General features: G+C 35.6%; 2 protein-coding genes across 5 annotated transcripts; both read right to left on the bottom strand.

Annotated features, from left to right (window-relative positions):
* Positions 1 to 1,495: 1,495 nt before the first annotated feature.
* On the bottom strand, positions 1,496 to 6,212 carry LOC127810287 (protein POOR HOMOLOGOUS SYNAPSIS 1). 3 transcript variants are annotated; one of them, XM_052349674.1, is made up of 9 exons: positions 5,884 to 6,212; positions 5,000 to 5,116; positions 3,109 to 3,174; positions 2,914 to 3,017; positions 2,593 to 2,783; positions 2,442 to 2,500; positions 2,254 to 2,281; positions 1,936 to 2,040; positions 1,496 to 1,799 (listed from the first exon to the last, which is right to left on the bottom strand). In XM_052349674.1, exons 1-8 carry the CDS (start codon positions 6,139 to 6,141, stop codon positions 1,982 to 1,984), a joined length of 882 nt encoding a protein of 293 aa, XP_052205634.1. In that variant the 5' UTR covers positions 6,142 to 6,212; the 3' UTR covers positions 1,496 to 1,799; positions 1,936 to 1,981. The 3 variants fall into 3 exon arrangements, with proteins under 3 accessions (XP_052205634.1, XP_052205633.1, XP_052205635.1); XM_052349673.1 differs by lacking the exon at positions 1,496 to 1,799 and having other exon boundaries at positions 1,814 to 2,040; XM_052349675.1 differs by lacking the exon at positions 1,496 to 1,799 and having other exon boundaries at positions 1,814 to 2,040; positions 2,442 to 2,497.
* A 1,379-nt stretch (positions 6,213 to 7,591) lies between these two features.
* LOC127810684 (ribose-phosphate pyrophosphokinase 4-like) lies at positions 7,592 to 14,379 on the bottom strand. 2 transcript variants are annotated; one of them, XM_052350277.1, is made up of 7 exons: positions 13,938 to 14,374; positions 12,967 to 13,282; positions 12,722 to 12,817; positions 12,289 to 12,357; positions 10,607 to 10,735; positions 10,388 to 10,487; positions 7,592 to 8,127 (listed from the first exon to the last, which is right to left on the bottom strand). In XM_052350277.1, exons 1-7 carry the CDS (start codon positions 14,282 to 14,284, stop codon positions 7,994 to 7,996), a joined length of 1,191 nt encoding a protein of 396 aa, XP_052206237.1. In that variant the 5' UTR covers positions 14,285 to 14,374; the 3' UTR covers positions 7,592 to 7,993. The 2 variants fall into 2 exon arrangements, with proteins under 2 accessions (XP_052206237.1, XP_052206238.1); XM_052350278.1 differs by lacking the exon at positions 10,388 to 10,487 and having other exon boundaries at positions 13,938 to 14,379.
* Between the last annotated feature and the right edge of the window lie 321 nt (positions 14,380 to 14,700).

Below are 14,700 nucleotides of genomic sequence, written 5' to 3'. Positions count from 1 at the left end.
AGGAAGGTGTTGAACAACGAGTTGTAATAGTGGACGGTGCTTTAGAGAGGCGACAACGAACGACGATAGGCAAAGACAAAGGATGTGTGGCGACAACAATGAAAAGGCAATAACAAGTGACAACAATGCAACAAGGGTGTGTGTAGTGGCAGCAGGGGAACACAACACAACAGGTGATGACAGAGTAGTGAAAAATGGTAGGTGTGATGGCAGTGATTTAGCCTTAGATGGAGGTTTGCGGTGATGGTGATGGTGGCAGTAGCGACGACAGGTGCTGTCTGTGCTTACCTCTTTCTCTTGGCTTCCTTCCCCTTTAGCCCTCAATCTTATTCACTTCTTAGGGTTTTTAATTTAGACAACTATTTATATATATGGTTTTTGGCTAAACCTAATTTGTTATTTTGCTTTGTTATATATACATATATTATATTATGTTAAATGATTAAATTAATATATATAATAATTTTAAACATATTTAATTTAACTATATTATTATAATAATTTAAAGTTTGATACATTTATGTTAAATAATATATTTATAAATAAATGTATTAATGTATTTATAAACGAGTTTATTCGCGAGCTATTTATGAACTTCTAATAGAGCATATTTATGATCCTCTAATCAAGTCTATTAGTATTCATAAGTTTCTAATCGAAAATGTTCGCAAGTTTCAACAAACTAACTTTTACTGAATTTAAACTCAACTAATATATATTAACAAATGAAATTGAATGAGTTTTTGTCAAGTTAAACACCAAAGCATTCATGAACAGCTCGACTCATTTACCAGCCTAATGGCTCATTAACCAACACCTTTGTTTTGATAACTAGCTTAGTTCTTTGTTAGGTTTTACAAGTGCATTCAAACCTTCAAGTGCCTTCGCCAGTAAGTTTATCATTGGCTAAAGCATTAGAAAATCTTCCCGAGCAAGCTCTCAGGCAATCCTAACAAGTTGTTTTGCAAGCAACAAGTCCAATTGTTTCAAAATATTCACTGTTATCAAAGCCAGAACATAAAGCCAGCACCTCACCTCAATCCAAATCATATGAATTATTTGGTGCAAATTTTCAAAGCATCAATTATACTAGTGTAAAATTTTCAATTTCATTACTTATGTTAGCAATATTGTGATATATTTTAGACAATAATAACATATCAAACTTTAATCATATTAATTATATATATTAAATATTTTTAATATTTAAATATAAACAAATTATATTGTCAATTTTCTCTTCAATTCTATCTATTATTATAAAGTTTTTTTTTTTCTGCCTCCTTTTATATATATATATATGTATATATATTTAAAAGTTGATATTGTTAAATCTCATGCCCGAGTATCACATTAAAGGAACTGTTCCATTGTTACTTAAGCATGCAGCGGACCTAGGTGACAATGCCATCATCCTAGAAATTATTGTGGCTCAAAAGTATCAAGTCAACAAAAAAATCCTAATGACCAAAACCATTGAATTAGGGTCACATGTTAATGGTAAAGTTAAATTTGTAAATGCATTTGTGTTATTGTTTTTTGGTCAACTTGCCTTATAATTATTAATATGATTAGGTGAGAGTAACTGATTTGGGACATCATAACTTGTCGTTGACGTGTGCCAGGGATCCACAAAATTATTTCTCTGTTGACTCAGGCAGCATTTCTTCAGATTCAAGCAAAACAAGGGGTGCAGGCAAAAGTTACTTCAAGTTCAGTCACAACTTGGTTTTCCAGGTCAAATTATAGCAAATACTTGAAGTTTGCCTTGGGACTCTCTGTCCAGCAATACTTATTATCTACACAGGTTTGATACTGCTATCAGAATAGAGCATAACGGGAATGAACGCATGGGGGATATCTAAGGACTTGAAGCAAGCAACATTTTACAATGCAAAATGGATTTACATGGATTTGATGGAAAAGAAAATTTACAATGATTTGGCATCCAGCAAGTTTACGAGGAAAAGCAAGAGAAGGGTTACAGCCTCGTATCTTCGTCCATTTCACTGAGAACTTTCTCTACTTTGCCCAATATATCTGGCGGTAACATAAAGCAGATCCAGACAACATTATGAGTGAGATACTTTCTGAAGCCAACAATTTTTAGAGCAGAATTCAAGTATTAGCAACTCAGGAATTTTCGGTGCATTATCCAGTTTGCAAGTGCATGCCTGCTCTTCTATTTGGCATACAATGGATAAGCTTCACAAAAACTGCAAATGGGTTAAGAGCATTCAGAAGAACGCATACCTTGGAAGGAAGGATCTCCCAAATACCTCTGCAACACAAACCCAAAAAAAAAAAAAAGAAAGAAATAGTGAAAAGAAAGAAAAGAAAAAGGGAGAATAAGAAGAAAAGAAGCAGTAATATCACACTTTCAATTCTGGTACTAAAGCATATTCGTTAGTGACATAAAACCACTGAATCTGATGCAATACCATGATTTGGGATTTAAGATCAGGCTGATCGGCTTCCCTAGATACAATTGGCTGTGCTGCTGCTTTGCAGTTTAGATCAAGGAAATGGTTATTAAGATGAACCATAAATAGAGAAGCCTTAACGCGTAATAAGTGAAGGTTCTCAATATACCTTTCTCAGGGTGACAGCTCATCAACAATGATGTGAAACTGGGTGGCAATGCCGTAAAAATGCTTTCAGGGTCACAATTCAGTAGAATCTCCTGGGAATTTGAGTTTTGAGCAACTTCATAATTCAAATCTGATTGGACCTTGTAGGCTGATGTGTCTATGGTAGCCACACGATTCCAGTCTTCTGTAGCTCTGCAAATGTCAGAGATCTCAATCAAGCTTCATTTGGATAAAACCATTGTTCATTATGTTCAAAATTCTTTTAAGTAGTATGTAGCTCCAAAGGAAAAAGAGCAGCGTAATAATTAATCTTATTCACTACCTGTGTTGGGGTTCATCAGATGGAACATACTCAGATTGAGACGAAATTTCAGATACATAGTTGTCAGAAAGAAGCCCTGTGCCACTAGCCATACCCATGATCTCCTGGGAAAAAGGAAGAAAACATCAACACCAAGAATCACCATTTGTTAAAAAAAGGTCAACAATATAATAATTATTTGTTGCAATACTTCACCTTCAGAGGATTCATGAATGTTTCTATTTCATGGATTGTTGAAAACCGTAATGCAAACTTCTGGATCTGAAATCAAGGGGAAAGGATTTTAGTTGGTTCAGGTTTGCTGCAACAAATGGAGGTACAAACATCAAATTATCATTTCCCAAATGATGTCAAAATTAGATTGCCAATAGGATAACTTCAAACAAATGATGGCGAAAAAGGGACAGTAGTTATGACGGAAGGTTCTCTGCTAGTTACATGCCACAGATCAGTGTGTAAAGCACATCATTTTCTTGATCAGATCTTCAACTATTCCCTCATGTCACAGTTTGACACCCAAAAGATAAGCAGCATATAAAGATCCTTCACTGATGAAAAGAAGTAATATTCTTTATCATGTAAGGATTGTGCAATTAAAGCATGTGATTGTTGTTGTTGTTTTCTTTATTGTGTAAATTACAGTCTGGTAAATTCTGAAATAACTTTCAGATATTTGTCTATGTTTGATATCCCCACAATTATTGGAGTTAAACCTGATAAATGACGTTCTAGATAATTCTAAACACATACATATTATACATGAATGCATATATTTATGAATTAGAATTTACATGCATGTACATATTTGTGTCTTTGTGTATTTATGCATATAATAAATGTATTAATGTCTTAGGTATATGCATAGTTTAGTGCATGTTGTCAGAGACTATAACTTCCTTGCGTACTCCAACCAAGTTTTGTATGGTCAACTAAAGTGTGGTCAAATGGTATGGCGAGGTAAGGCCTTATAATGAACCATTATCAACTGCAATGAAACAAATTAGAACGGATATTTTTCCTCCATGTCCCCTAAGTATTACTTGTGTCAGTTGTGTGTATATGCTAAGTGGTACAGTAATTTGCCTACCAAATCTCAACAGTCGTATCAGAGCTAGGTTGATTATGGGAAGTAGCCATATAAGAGCTAAGTTAATCTTTTGAAGTTATCATATCGGGTCTTGATTGATTGTGAAAAATTACCATTCAGAGGTAGGTGGTCATGGGGAATCTCTATATCAGAGCTAGGTTGATTATGGGAAATAGCCATATAAGAGCTAAGTTAATCTTTTGAAGTTTTCGTATTGTCTTGGTTGATTGTGAAAAATTACCATTCAGAGGTAGGATCATGGGAAATCTCTATATCAGAGCTAGGCTGCTCAGGGGAGGTTGTTATATTGAAGCTAGGACAAACATAGGTACTTGCCATTCCAGACTTTAATGATGGGAAGTCACCACAAAAGCCACGGAGCTTGCTAGGTGCCACGCAAATTATGGAACATAAAAGTTGGATGCGTTCTAGAGATGATTTGGAGGCCAAGAAAAAATGTACATTTCTTGTGAGAAATTATTGTTCTCCTAGTAGTATGATAGGGATAAACATAGGGATATTTTGACTGTAATGAGTAGATTTAGATTTAGATTAGGATCTATCTTGTTTTGTTTCCATTTTTATTAGCTAATTATAGTTATGATCATAGGAGCAGAACAATGAAGGGAAACAAATTAGTAAACAGTGTGCAGATTGCAGGGGAGCTCCATCCTCCAACCTGGAGACTAAAGCATTAAGACAAGGTTTCCAGGTCTTCAACGATCACAAGAAAAAACTTCTAGAATTTTATTTATTTAGTCTGATTTTATCACAACTGAAATTTGGAGTAATTAGTTTAGTTTGGATTTTATCACTGTTGAAATGTAAACCTAAAGATCTTCTCATGTATCTCCAATACGCTTCAGTAAATGGGCCATGAGACCTTTTCCTCTTACTTTCCTTGGATATTTTCTCCATCCGCAACATCAGAAAGATGGAAAAAAGGATCGAGCAAAAAGCTATATCAATTTAGATATTGAAGAGTATTCTGCAGCATGCCTGGCCTGTGCAATCTCTGTAGCCCACAAAAACAACTCTGCTGCCCCTGGTAGGAAATCCAGATACACATGCCACATGAGGCCAGGTGAAATTCAGCTTGGAAATATAGTGCTCCTCCTGTAATATTAAAAAATTTACAGCCCTAAAAATGCTCAGAATTTCACAAATATTCTTTTCTTCACAGACTCAGTAAAAAAAAAAAAAGGGGGGGGGGGGGGGGGGGGGGGGGAGAGAAACAGATATACTACTGGATTGAAAGACACCTCATCACATTGAAAAATTAGATATTATGTAAATGCTAAAACCATAAGACCAATTGCAAGCAACTGGAATAGAAGCACAAGTTAATTCAAACACATAGAATAGAAGTTCAAGGATAACCAAAACACCATAGAATAAGACTTTTTAAGTTCTCCAGAAGGAATTCATGCAGGTTCAATCGCAAAGCAAAATCTTCGCCAAAAGTTCGCTTGACCTAATCCAGATTGTACCAGAAACAACATATATAAACAACTGACGACCGAATTCAAGTAATTCAAGCAGGATCCATTACAATATATATATATATATATATATATGGTCGAGATTTGGCTTGATCGAATCCAGATTAACTATAAAATGATACGAAAACCTCGATTCACAAGTTTTTGCATAGTCAAATTACTAAGATTGTATCCAATTGATGAGTGAATTCAAGTAATTCGTTCAGGTTTTATTACAAAAATAATAATAATAATAATAATTCGTCAACATTTGGCTTGATCAAATCCAGAAGAACCATAAAATCATACAAACACCGAATTCACAAGTTTTTGCATCGTCAAATTACAAAGTAAGGCCGAATTCAATCGGTAGATATTCATTTGGAGTATTGCTAGACTCACGTGGATTTTTTGGAGGAAAGTGACGGTGAGGACGTAATCGGAGATGGAGGGATCGGGGGTGAGTTTGAGAGAGGCGATGGAAGAGGAGGAGGAGATCCAGGTGCCGCGGAATCGGTGTCGCCATTGGTCTGTGAGAGGATCGAGAGAAGAAGGACAGGAGGAAGTGAGAGAAGGATAGTTGAAGAAGCGAGAGTACTCCACCTCCCACTCCACTCCAATGGCGCTCGACGTCGACGCTACGACCAGAGATCCCGCCATTTTCACATTCAACTCAACCGTCCCTGTGTCCTCGATATGGGGGGCTTTTTATATTTATAAATAAGTTTCCAGTATAATTTGGAATTCCTTCCCGGTTATTTCATTTCAATTTGGACCATCGACTCATAGATGGATATATGATACATTATAAATGATTAAAATATCTCTTGTGTCTCATCGCCTTATCTCATTACGTCTCGTGTTATCTCATCACCTTGAGTAATAAGTATTTTAATTATACGTTTTAACATTTTACGTCGTCTTACCGCCTCACTTCATCACATTAAATGTGGGATATTTTAAATATTTTAACTACATTATGTCGTTCCTAAAATACTTAAGGGTGCGTTCTCTTTGCTTTTCAATTTTTAATTTTGAGTTTTGAATTCATTTTCAGTTTTCTGTTTTAGTAATCTATTTTTAGAAAATTAAAAACGCGTTCTCTTTGTCATTTTGAAAAACTATTTCTCAAAACAGAAAATTAGAAAACGCGTTCTCTTTGAAATTTTAAAAATAATTTTTTTACGATATTTTATTCAATAAATTTGATTATTTAGTAAATTAAAAATATTTAATGTTTATAAGTTATTAAAAAAATTCTATATTTTAAAGTTAATGAATTTTGTAATATTTTTTTATTATAATAATAAAATATAAATAAATAAATAAATAAATATATTTTAAATTTTGAGTTTGTTTTAGATGAAAACACTCAAAAACAACTTTTTGTTGTTTTGAGTTTTTTTTATAAATATGTTTTTTGTTTTCAAAAATGTATTTTTAAAAACAGTAAAGAGAACGCGTTTTCATTATTTTAGAAAATTAAAAACTAAAAATGACTTGAAAACAGCAAAGAGAACGCAACCTAATAGTATTTTTCTTTTAATTTTCGTTTTTCTTGACCCAACAAACTGTGACCAATTATGTTTTTACTATAGACAGAATTTAGATCAATTATCTCATTTTTTATTTTTGAGGTAATATATTTTATATTTTATTTTTTTATCCCTATAACCATTGAATAACAAATACTTATCAAACACTCGTTCCCTAATTAATTTACACATTTAAAAAATATTTTATTCTTAAAAATTAATTTGTATTTGATCTATGTATTTTGTCAACATGTAAACGCCCACAGTCCACGTCTTATATTACTACTAGAATTAAAAAAAAATAATGAAAAGAAAAACACAACTAGAGATAATTTTAAAGATTCAAATATAATATTGAAAATTAAAACATAATTGAAAAAGTATTTATGTTCATATATTACAATAAAGAGTAGAGACTTAAACATTAAGAAAATATCTTTTAAATTTACATAGAAAATAAAATAAAAACTATGTAAAAAATTATATGCAGGTGGGTAACGGGTAGGTGACCCGCATTCAACCATACTTCTTGAACACAATCATGTTTATTGTAATAAAATAGCCCACCTTAGCCGTGGCAAAAATCTAACGGTCATTGACTCATTGGTTCCGTACTTGGAAGAGATCAAATAGAATAAATGTACAAAAAAAAAAAAAAAATACAAACAAACAAACAACAAAATTGTGAATAGAAGAGGTCATGTTCAGTAGGAACTAGGAAGAAAGACTCAGTATCCAAGTTTGAAGATGCCAGAATATTGACAATTTGGCATCCAAATGAATCCTTCAGAATGATTCCAAGCTTAACATGGCCAAAATCTTTCAGATAAGCCGACATGATTTTATTACCTAAAGCAGCAAGATGAACGCCAATCCATTCCTAATGCGTCTCTTGAAACTCCAACGCTCTGAAGGAATAAACCCATGATCTTCCAGTCACTAAAGTGCCGTCAATCCCTTGCAAGAAAAAATGCTACCTAAATTTGAAGGGTAGCTGCTATCGGAGCTGCAAGGCTAAGAACTTCAAATGGCGGTCTGCCCTTTACAGCCCGAACTGTTCGAGGACACGAGTCCGTGATCCAGAAGTACGTAAATCCCTTCTCGGGGGACCCTGTTAGAAGAACAGGCGAAAACAAAGGAAAAGGTGATGAAACATGTACTCTTATCCATGTGTAAAAAAGCTTATTCAACTAAATAAACTCATCAAGAATTTCCAGCATGCAAGTCAGGTGCAGGACAAATCAAGAAAATTAAAATCCTCCGAGAAAAAAGTTATTATGGAAATAAAGTTCTAAAATGTGAGGAAATAAATTAATAAGGAAAATTTGGAAAACTCATTTTAGGAGTTCTCTAGGTTCAGTTCAATTTTCAAGAACCGTGGTTCCCAAATCTCCATTCTCAATTTAGAAAATTTTTGTATTTGAAGAAATTTTCTAATTTTTTATTTTATGCGGAGTAATTTTCCAAAAAACTGGGGTTGTTTTCCACAATTATACAGCCCTTAAGTTTCTGGAGGTTACGAGGCTAGGGTTCTAAGCCATTGCAAAGAGGCAGCGAGGCCCCTTCATAGGCTTAGATAAGCTCACCTTATTGTGAGGTGAAAGTGACTCCAGACAACGGGTGATGACTCTTAGGCCAACAATACAGATGAAGAGTTAGCTTCCAACCAATGAAGCAGTCTTTCTCCGGTTGGTTAGACAACAATAAGATGTTGCAGAGAAATAGGTAGACAAATGCCTGAGGCTGAGGCAGGAGTGCACCAAGCCAATCTTGGGTGAGGTGACCCTATACTCTTTTGGTTCTATGTTGCAAGGTACAGTCCCTCATGTGCTACCCCAGCCAAACCATGCAGATCCCCTTCAACCAACTGCTCAAGAAAGGGGTATTGATGGCCATGAGCCAACCTAGCATGTTGGAACCATGTGGTTGCCCAAGAGAGAGGCCTTGATGGTTGGAGGATGTTGTGTGGCAAATTAAGATATCACAACAACATGGAAGGAAAAATTATTCCACATGTGGGGCCAGGGTCGAGCAATGTGAAGGCCGTGGAACAGATTCCCACAATAGCAAAGAAAAGGCATGTGGTTCCCAACACCTAAAGGGCAATGAGAGACAAAGAAAAAGGCAAAGAATAGTCATGGGATATGACAATGTATTGTACATGAATATGCTGGCTCTTTGAGAGTTCTTCAAGGTATCCAAGGTATCCACACTTGGGTTACTCATCATTTACTAGTATACTAGAGGCGTGTACTTCTTGGTCCTCTTGTACTAGGGAAAGGTCTCCTCTCAATATTCTAATGCCTACAGAATGGTCTATCTAATACACAAATGTATCTCTATTAGAATTTCAATTATGCTCATATTCATCACTGTAGGAACAGGGTTCAAGCTTCTACAAACACCTTTTTATTAATGGACTCCTGACATAATAAATTCCTACCTCTTATCTCTCAAAGATTTGTATTTTCAAAGTTCCATAGAGATATGCTATCCCCATCTGGCCTAAGACAGAACTCTTACATATTTAAGTAACAATTAAGGTGAAATAGGATCAGGATCAATAAATCTCTTCATGACAAATAGATCTGAAATTGAAGGAACAAGTTTGACAAAATATCACAAAAAATACACTACCATATTATATTCAAGAATCCCATTAAGCATCACAAACATTTTTGTTCTCACACCATAAATATTGTTAAGAGCTCCAAGACATGAAAGAGTGTGAAAAGGTTCTTGTTTTCTATACTTCCTATCCAATCGAGTGGTTATTGATGCAAGAAACTGTGACCGTATTGGGTTAGGTGGATCATTATTATCAGTAGTAATTCTAGCCATTGAATTTTGAAAAGACAGATTTTTTACACAATCAATCATTTATTAAATGAGTTGTTTTCTATTGATGAAATCCAATATGAAAGGAGTAATTTTTTGGAGATACTTCTTTTTTTCTGCTAATTATTAACAATTGGGTATTTGGAGTTATTATGCTATTAGAATTAGGGTTTATCTTTTTAAGTATAAACATTCTTTTGTAGGAAGAAAATAGGACATCTGTTGCTCGAATAATGATGAGAAGTCTTCCTTGCTCAACAATTAACACCAGAAACCAAGGCAGTTAACACAATGGAATTGGAGACATGATAATTAACTCGCAGACATTCTTCAGATATTCAACAAGAAAAAAGTTATATTATGTCAATTTAAAGCAATTTTAGAAGAGACTGTTAGATTTCAAATCTTACAACTTGATTCTGAAGTGGACGTTTAATTATCTCAGTGACAACCCCCACCCCACAAAAAAAGAAAAAAGAAAAATTATGGAACACTATGAACAAAATGGAGTATAGGAAGATGATATTGCATACCTCCATTATCATGTTCAAAGCGTTCCCATGACCTATTGGGAAAAATCCCATGTGTCACATAGGCACTAATTTTTGCTGCTCCATGTTTTGCCAACACTTTCTAGAAAATAGGGGAAGGTAAGTATCACTGTAAAAAGCATAGAAAAGAAAGTCTTTGGAGTTCATTTTCTACAATCAAAGATTCAAAAAACAACAAAACAAGAAGTCTGACTTTCATACCTGGCACTCAATGAGAGTGCTACCTGATTGCACCAGATCATCAACTATCACAACATGACGGCCTCTTGGGTCTCCTTCTTTGAGACGTACAATCCTTTGATCACCATCCCGAACTTTGGCACAAACAATCTGAAGATCATGAAATGGATTACACACATATAGCATAAAGGATGATGCTGTGGAACAAAGGTGAAGGAGAGACCAAGTATTTCTGCTGGTGAGATCACATAATAGGTTCTATAGATGGTGTATAACCTCATGCCTCCAGCATAACTCACAGAATAACACATCACTTGAAATAGACAGGAACACAGCTGTCTCAATAACCTACAATACGATCAGGTGCAGAAGGATCTGGAATCCAGTCCAGATGGAGGAAAATAAGAGAGGCACCGAAGTTACAAAACAAATATAGCATTTGAAGATAGAAGAACCCATTCTTTTGGGAGGACAAAAAGGGGTGGTTAAATATACTTTGTACCCTTATATTCTCACTCAATCCCACTTTGCTCCTAATTTAGTCAATCCTAAAGTCAACCCCTGCACAACATTGGCCAAGAGGTGCATCTAATCTCTAGAGAAGCCATGCCTTTTACTACCATGCATGTTGCATGTGATATTTTTTCATTGGAGTATTTAATAGAATATTTCTAGTGAAGGTGTACTTCCTATTCAATCCCCAATAAAGAAGAAGGGTTTCCTTAGGTAACCAATAATAGCGTAAAACTTGTCGAAGCAAAACATCATAAATTCTAGACAAATGAGAGGTCAAAGATATAGAATTCACATAGCTGACCCCACCTAGTAGGACAAAGGTTAGCCTGTTGTTGTTGCAGTAGTTGTAGAGTATTTAATAGAATTTCACATCCAAGCTAATATGATGCAAAAATGCAACTACCAAGGGTTGACTGTAAGTCTGACTAAATTAGGGGGTCACTTGGGATTCAGGTAAAAATAAAAGTGTGCAGAGCATAATTTACACCCCCCCCCCCCCCCCCCACCAATAGAAAGAAAGAAAAAGAAAAAGAAAATTCTTTTTATGTTTTTTATGTCTGTTGTTGTATCATACATCAAACATCTTGTGAAATATCCTAGAATGCACCACATTAACTTTCAAATAATTTTCCAAAAAATAGTAAATTAATTACCTCTCAATCATTATGCAGTGTTACAGAAAAAGTGAAGTCTTGCAGTTGTTATAGAACAGGTTCACCAAATAGAAAGTGGAAGGTGACTATAAGGTCTAAATAGGTGTACTTGAGAAGATCATTGAAGCTAAGGGCCAGGCTAAAAAGGGCAGGTGAAATGTAAGGCATCAAACTCCTGTCTTGCATCAATCACAGTGGCATGAGAAAGACTTCCTATCTTTGAGTTCTTGCTTCATCAGGACCCTGTTAAGTAGCAACTCCAACTCAACAATCAGAGGTTTAGAACTCCATGTAAAAATACAAATACTTGCACCTAATCAACCTTCTATATATACATGACAATCAAAAGGTTCACTCAATAACTTTGAACAGAGTAGATGCAATCTCCTATGCACAGCGGCATGCAGCTTTATTAGCAGAAAAACAACAAACAATTGGGTGACGAAATTCATCCTAGAGATGTTTGGTTGATTTGATATGTATCCAATGGGGTGATGGTGGGAGTAAAGAAACATTTAAGGTCAGGAACAATACCATAGGGAAATGCTGCAGCTGGTTGTGGAACCGTTTCCATGCACCATCATCAGGAAAAGCAATGGATATCTAGAAAAAGATGGGACAGACAAGATGTCAGATATTGAAAAAAAGGATAATCAAACCCGTCATCTAAGCTCAAGTCCACAATGTCCATCTGATCACACTACTGAATTTCAGCTAAAAACTCTGGGTTCATTGCAAATTATCTGGTTTAGATTTCCAACAGAATTCTAGAAGTTGAAATGTTAAAAGTCCTTACTATTTATCATGTTTACTTCTTATACATTTGTATATTTGATTATTTTATGTCATGGGTGCCCTTCATGAGAACATTGGTTTTATGAGCAAGAACCCATGCAAGTTAGATGTGCTTCACTTGAGAAGGTGAACTCAGAACCAAAATGTTAAAGAGAGCAAGGGGGGGAATTACACTGTCTGAATCAGGGAGCCGTTGAAGCCTATTCTTAAGCAAAGGTATCCCACTATCAAAGCAAGGTAAAACATTATCACCAAAGTAGAATCTCTCCTGAAATGCAACAAAACAATTAGCACAAAAGTGTTCAATTTATTGGAAATACCACTCCAGCTAAAGAGAATTATAAAAACTCAAAAACATATCAATTACGGCACTACGAGAATAATGCCAAATTATCAATGCCAACATATAAGTCAAACCTGCAAAGCATGGATATCGAAAATAACTAGACTAGTAGGCCCTCCCCTTGAAATTGGAATATTTGACAGTATCCTAGCAAGAGTTAAAGCTGTTGCAACATCTCCTTCATCCTCCATCCGCTCAGAAGTGCCCGTTGGGAAAAATGGAAGGACAAGAGTGAAAGAGGAGACAAATAGCTTGGGTAATGCATAGATAACAGAGAGTTGCTCAAAAATCACTCCTGGAGAACTAAATGAGGCAAGAAATGCTACGTGCTGTCCCCGAATTCCATGAGCATTTGATATGAACAAGTTTGGGAATCCATCCTCAAATGTCCTAATTCAATACATAGCATAAAGTTTATTCAGACACAATAACTAGGTGAAACAGCATCGAAGGAAATTGTACAGCCTGTTTGGCATGAAAATGAAATCATTTTGTTTTCAAATGAAGTAATTCATGACCGGTTAAATTGAAATAAGCTAATATATGAGACATGTGGGAACCAAACATAATAGCTTACTTCTCAATATTTGATTCCAGGACATCTATGTTTCGGAAGAGACAATAAAACTCCAATTTTTCACAAAGCAAATAAAGTTGTCTGTTTGCACTCTCAAAATTTCTTTTCAAGCTTGGCTTTCATTTGTGTTGGTCTCAAAACAGGAATAACAGAAACTTCAATCAATTCCATTTTTGTAGGAAAAGGCCCATTTGGCAATGATTGAGATCCCAAATTGCTCAGCTCATCCAAAAAAGAAAGAATGAATAAGACCTGAACCCAACGGGTGGTTTGGCCGCAAACACAAATTATGAACCTTGATTTTTTTTTTTTTTTCCTGGCAATGCAAATAGAAAACATAATTCGGACCCGCACCAAACGCAGCCCAAAGTTTCCAGGTCTTCGAGCTCTACAACCAATTGCCATTGCATTCGCAGACAAGCCAATTTAAAATGGATAAAATTCACAATTTAGCGACAACGGAGCTACCTCCAGGTGATGTTACGGAGCTCAATAGCATCGGATTGAGCGGCAACGCGCTCGGCGAGATCCTTCATCTCGGCACAGTAGAAGAGGCACACTCTCTTGGCGCTCTTCAAACTTGAATCCAAAGCCGCAGCGGAAGCCATTGGAATCGACGATGAAGGAGGCGGCTTCAGGATAATGTGAATCGGATCGCTTCCGGAGACACAGTCAATCGTCCACTTCTGCGAGCCCTCGAATCCCCTGAGATCGCATCGAATCTGGATCTTCGAAAACGACCGAAGGTCTGGAGGCTTTAGGGTATTGGTAGGGTTTCTGGACGGAGAAGAGAGTGGATGCGGAGAGGCCGACATACGAGCGATGCGGTTAGGCTACTGGCGTTGGAACGGCGTCGTGTCCCTCCGGTTTGACGCACTTCCATTGTTCGCTGCGCGCGTAATGGGAAGAAGATGACCGTCATCTCTCGATTTCCAGTTATGCCCTTGCAGATTCAGTGTTGATAAGAGTGAATTTTGTCCTTGATCGGGAAATAGAGATTGTTTTTGGTGGTTAATTTGTCTATTCATACAAGCTTGTTTGTCTATTCATACAAGCTTCCACGTGCCATCAAAGACAAAATAAATATTCATATTTGTCAAGTAATAATTATTATAATTTTAAGGATGAACAGTCAAAGTAATCACGTTTCTAGTTAAATTGATTATTACATGTAAAAATTAAATAAATTAATTATATTTTAATTTTAAGATCAATTTAATTACTATATTTT

This window comes from Diospyros lotus, chromosome 9 (genome assembly GCF_014633365.1).
Source record: "Diospyros lotus cultivar Yz01 chromosome 9, ASM1463336v1, whole genome shotgun sequence".
Lineage (NCBI taxonomy): Eukaryota > Viridiplantae > Streptophyta > Magnoliopsida > Ericales > Ebenaceae > Diospyros > Diospyros lotus.
The sequence above is the reverse complement of the archived record's forward strand: the minus strand, read 5'-3'. Positions and strand labels throughout refer to the sequence as shown.

Coding starts and splice junctions, on each gene's coding strand:
- LOC127810684 (XM_052350277.1), bottom strand. CDS start 14,284: ATGTCGGCCTCTCCGCATCCACTCTCTTCTCCGTCCAGAAACCCTACC. Junction 12,358..12,721: donor GGCTCCCTGATTCAGACAGT/GTAATTCCCCCC, acceptor ATCTTTTTCTAG/ATATCCATTGCTTTTCCTGA. Junction 10,736..12,288: donor AGCTGCAGCATTTCCCTATG/GTATTGTTCCTG, acceptor CATGATCTTCAG/ATTGTTTGTGCCAAAGTTCG.
- LOC127810287 (XM_052349674.1), bottom strand. CDS start 6,141: ATGGCGGGATCTCTGGTCGTAGCGTCGACGTCGAGCGCCATTGGAGTG. Junction 3,018..3,108: donor CATTCATGAATCCTCTGAAG/GTGAAGTATTGC, acceptor CCTTTTTCCCAG/GAGATCATGGGTATGGCTAG. Junction 2,282..2,441: donor ATCTTAAATCCCAAATCATG/GTATTGCATCAG, acceptor TTTGTGTTGCAG/AGGTATTTGGGAGATCCTTC.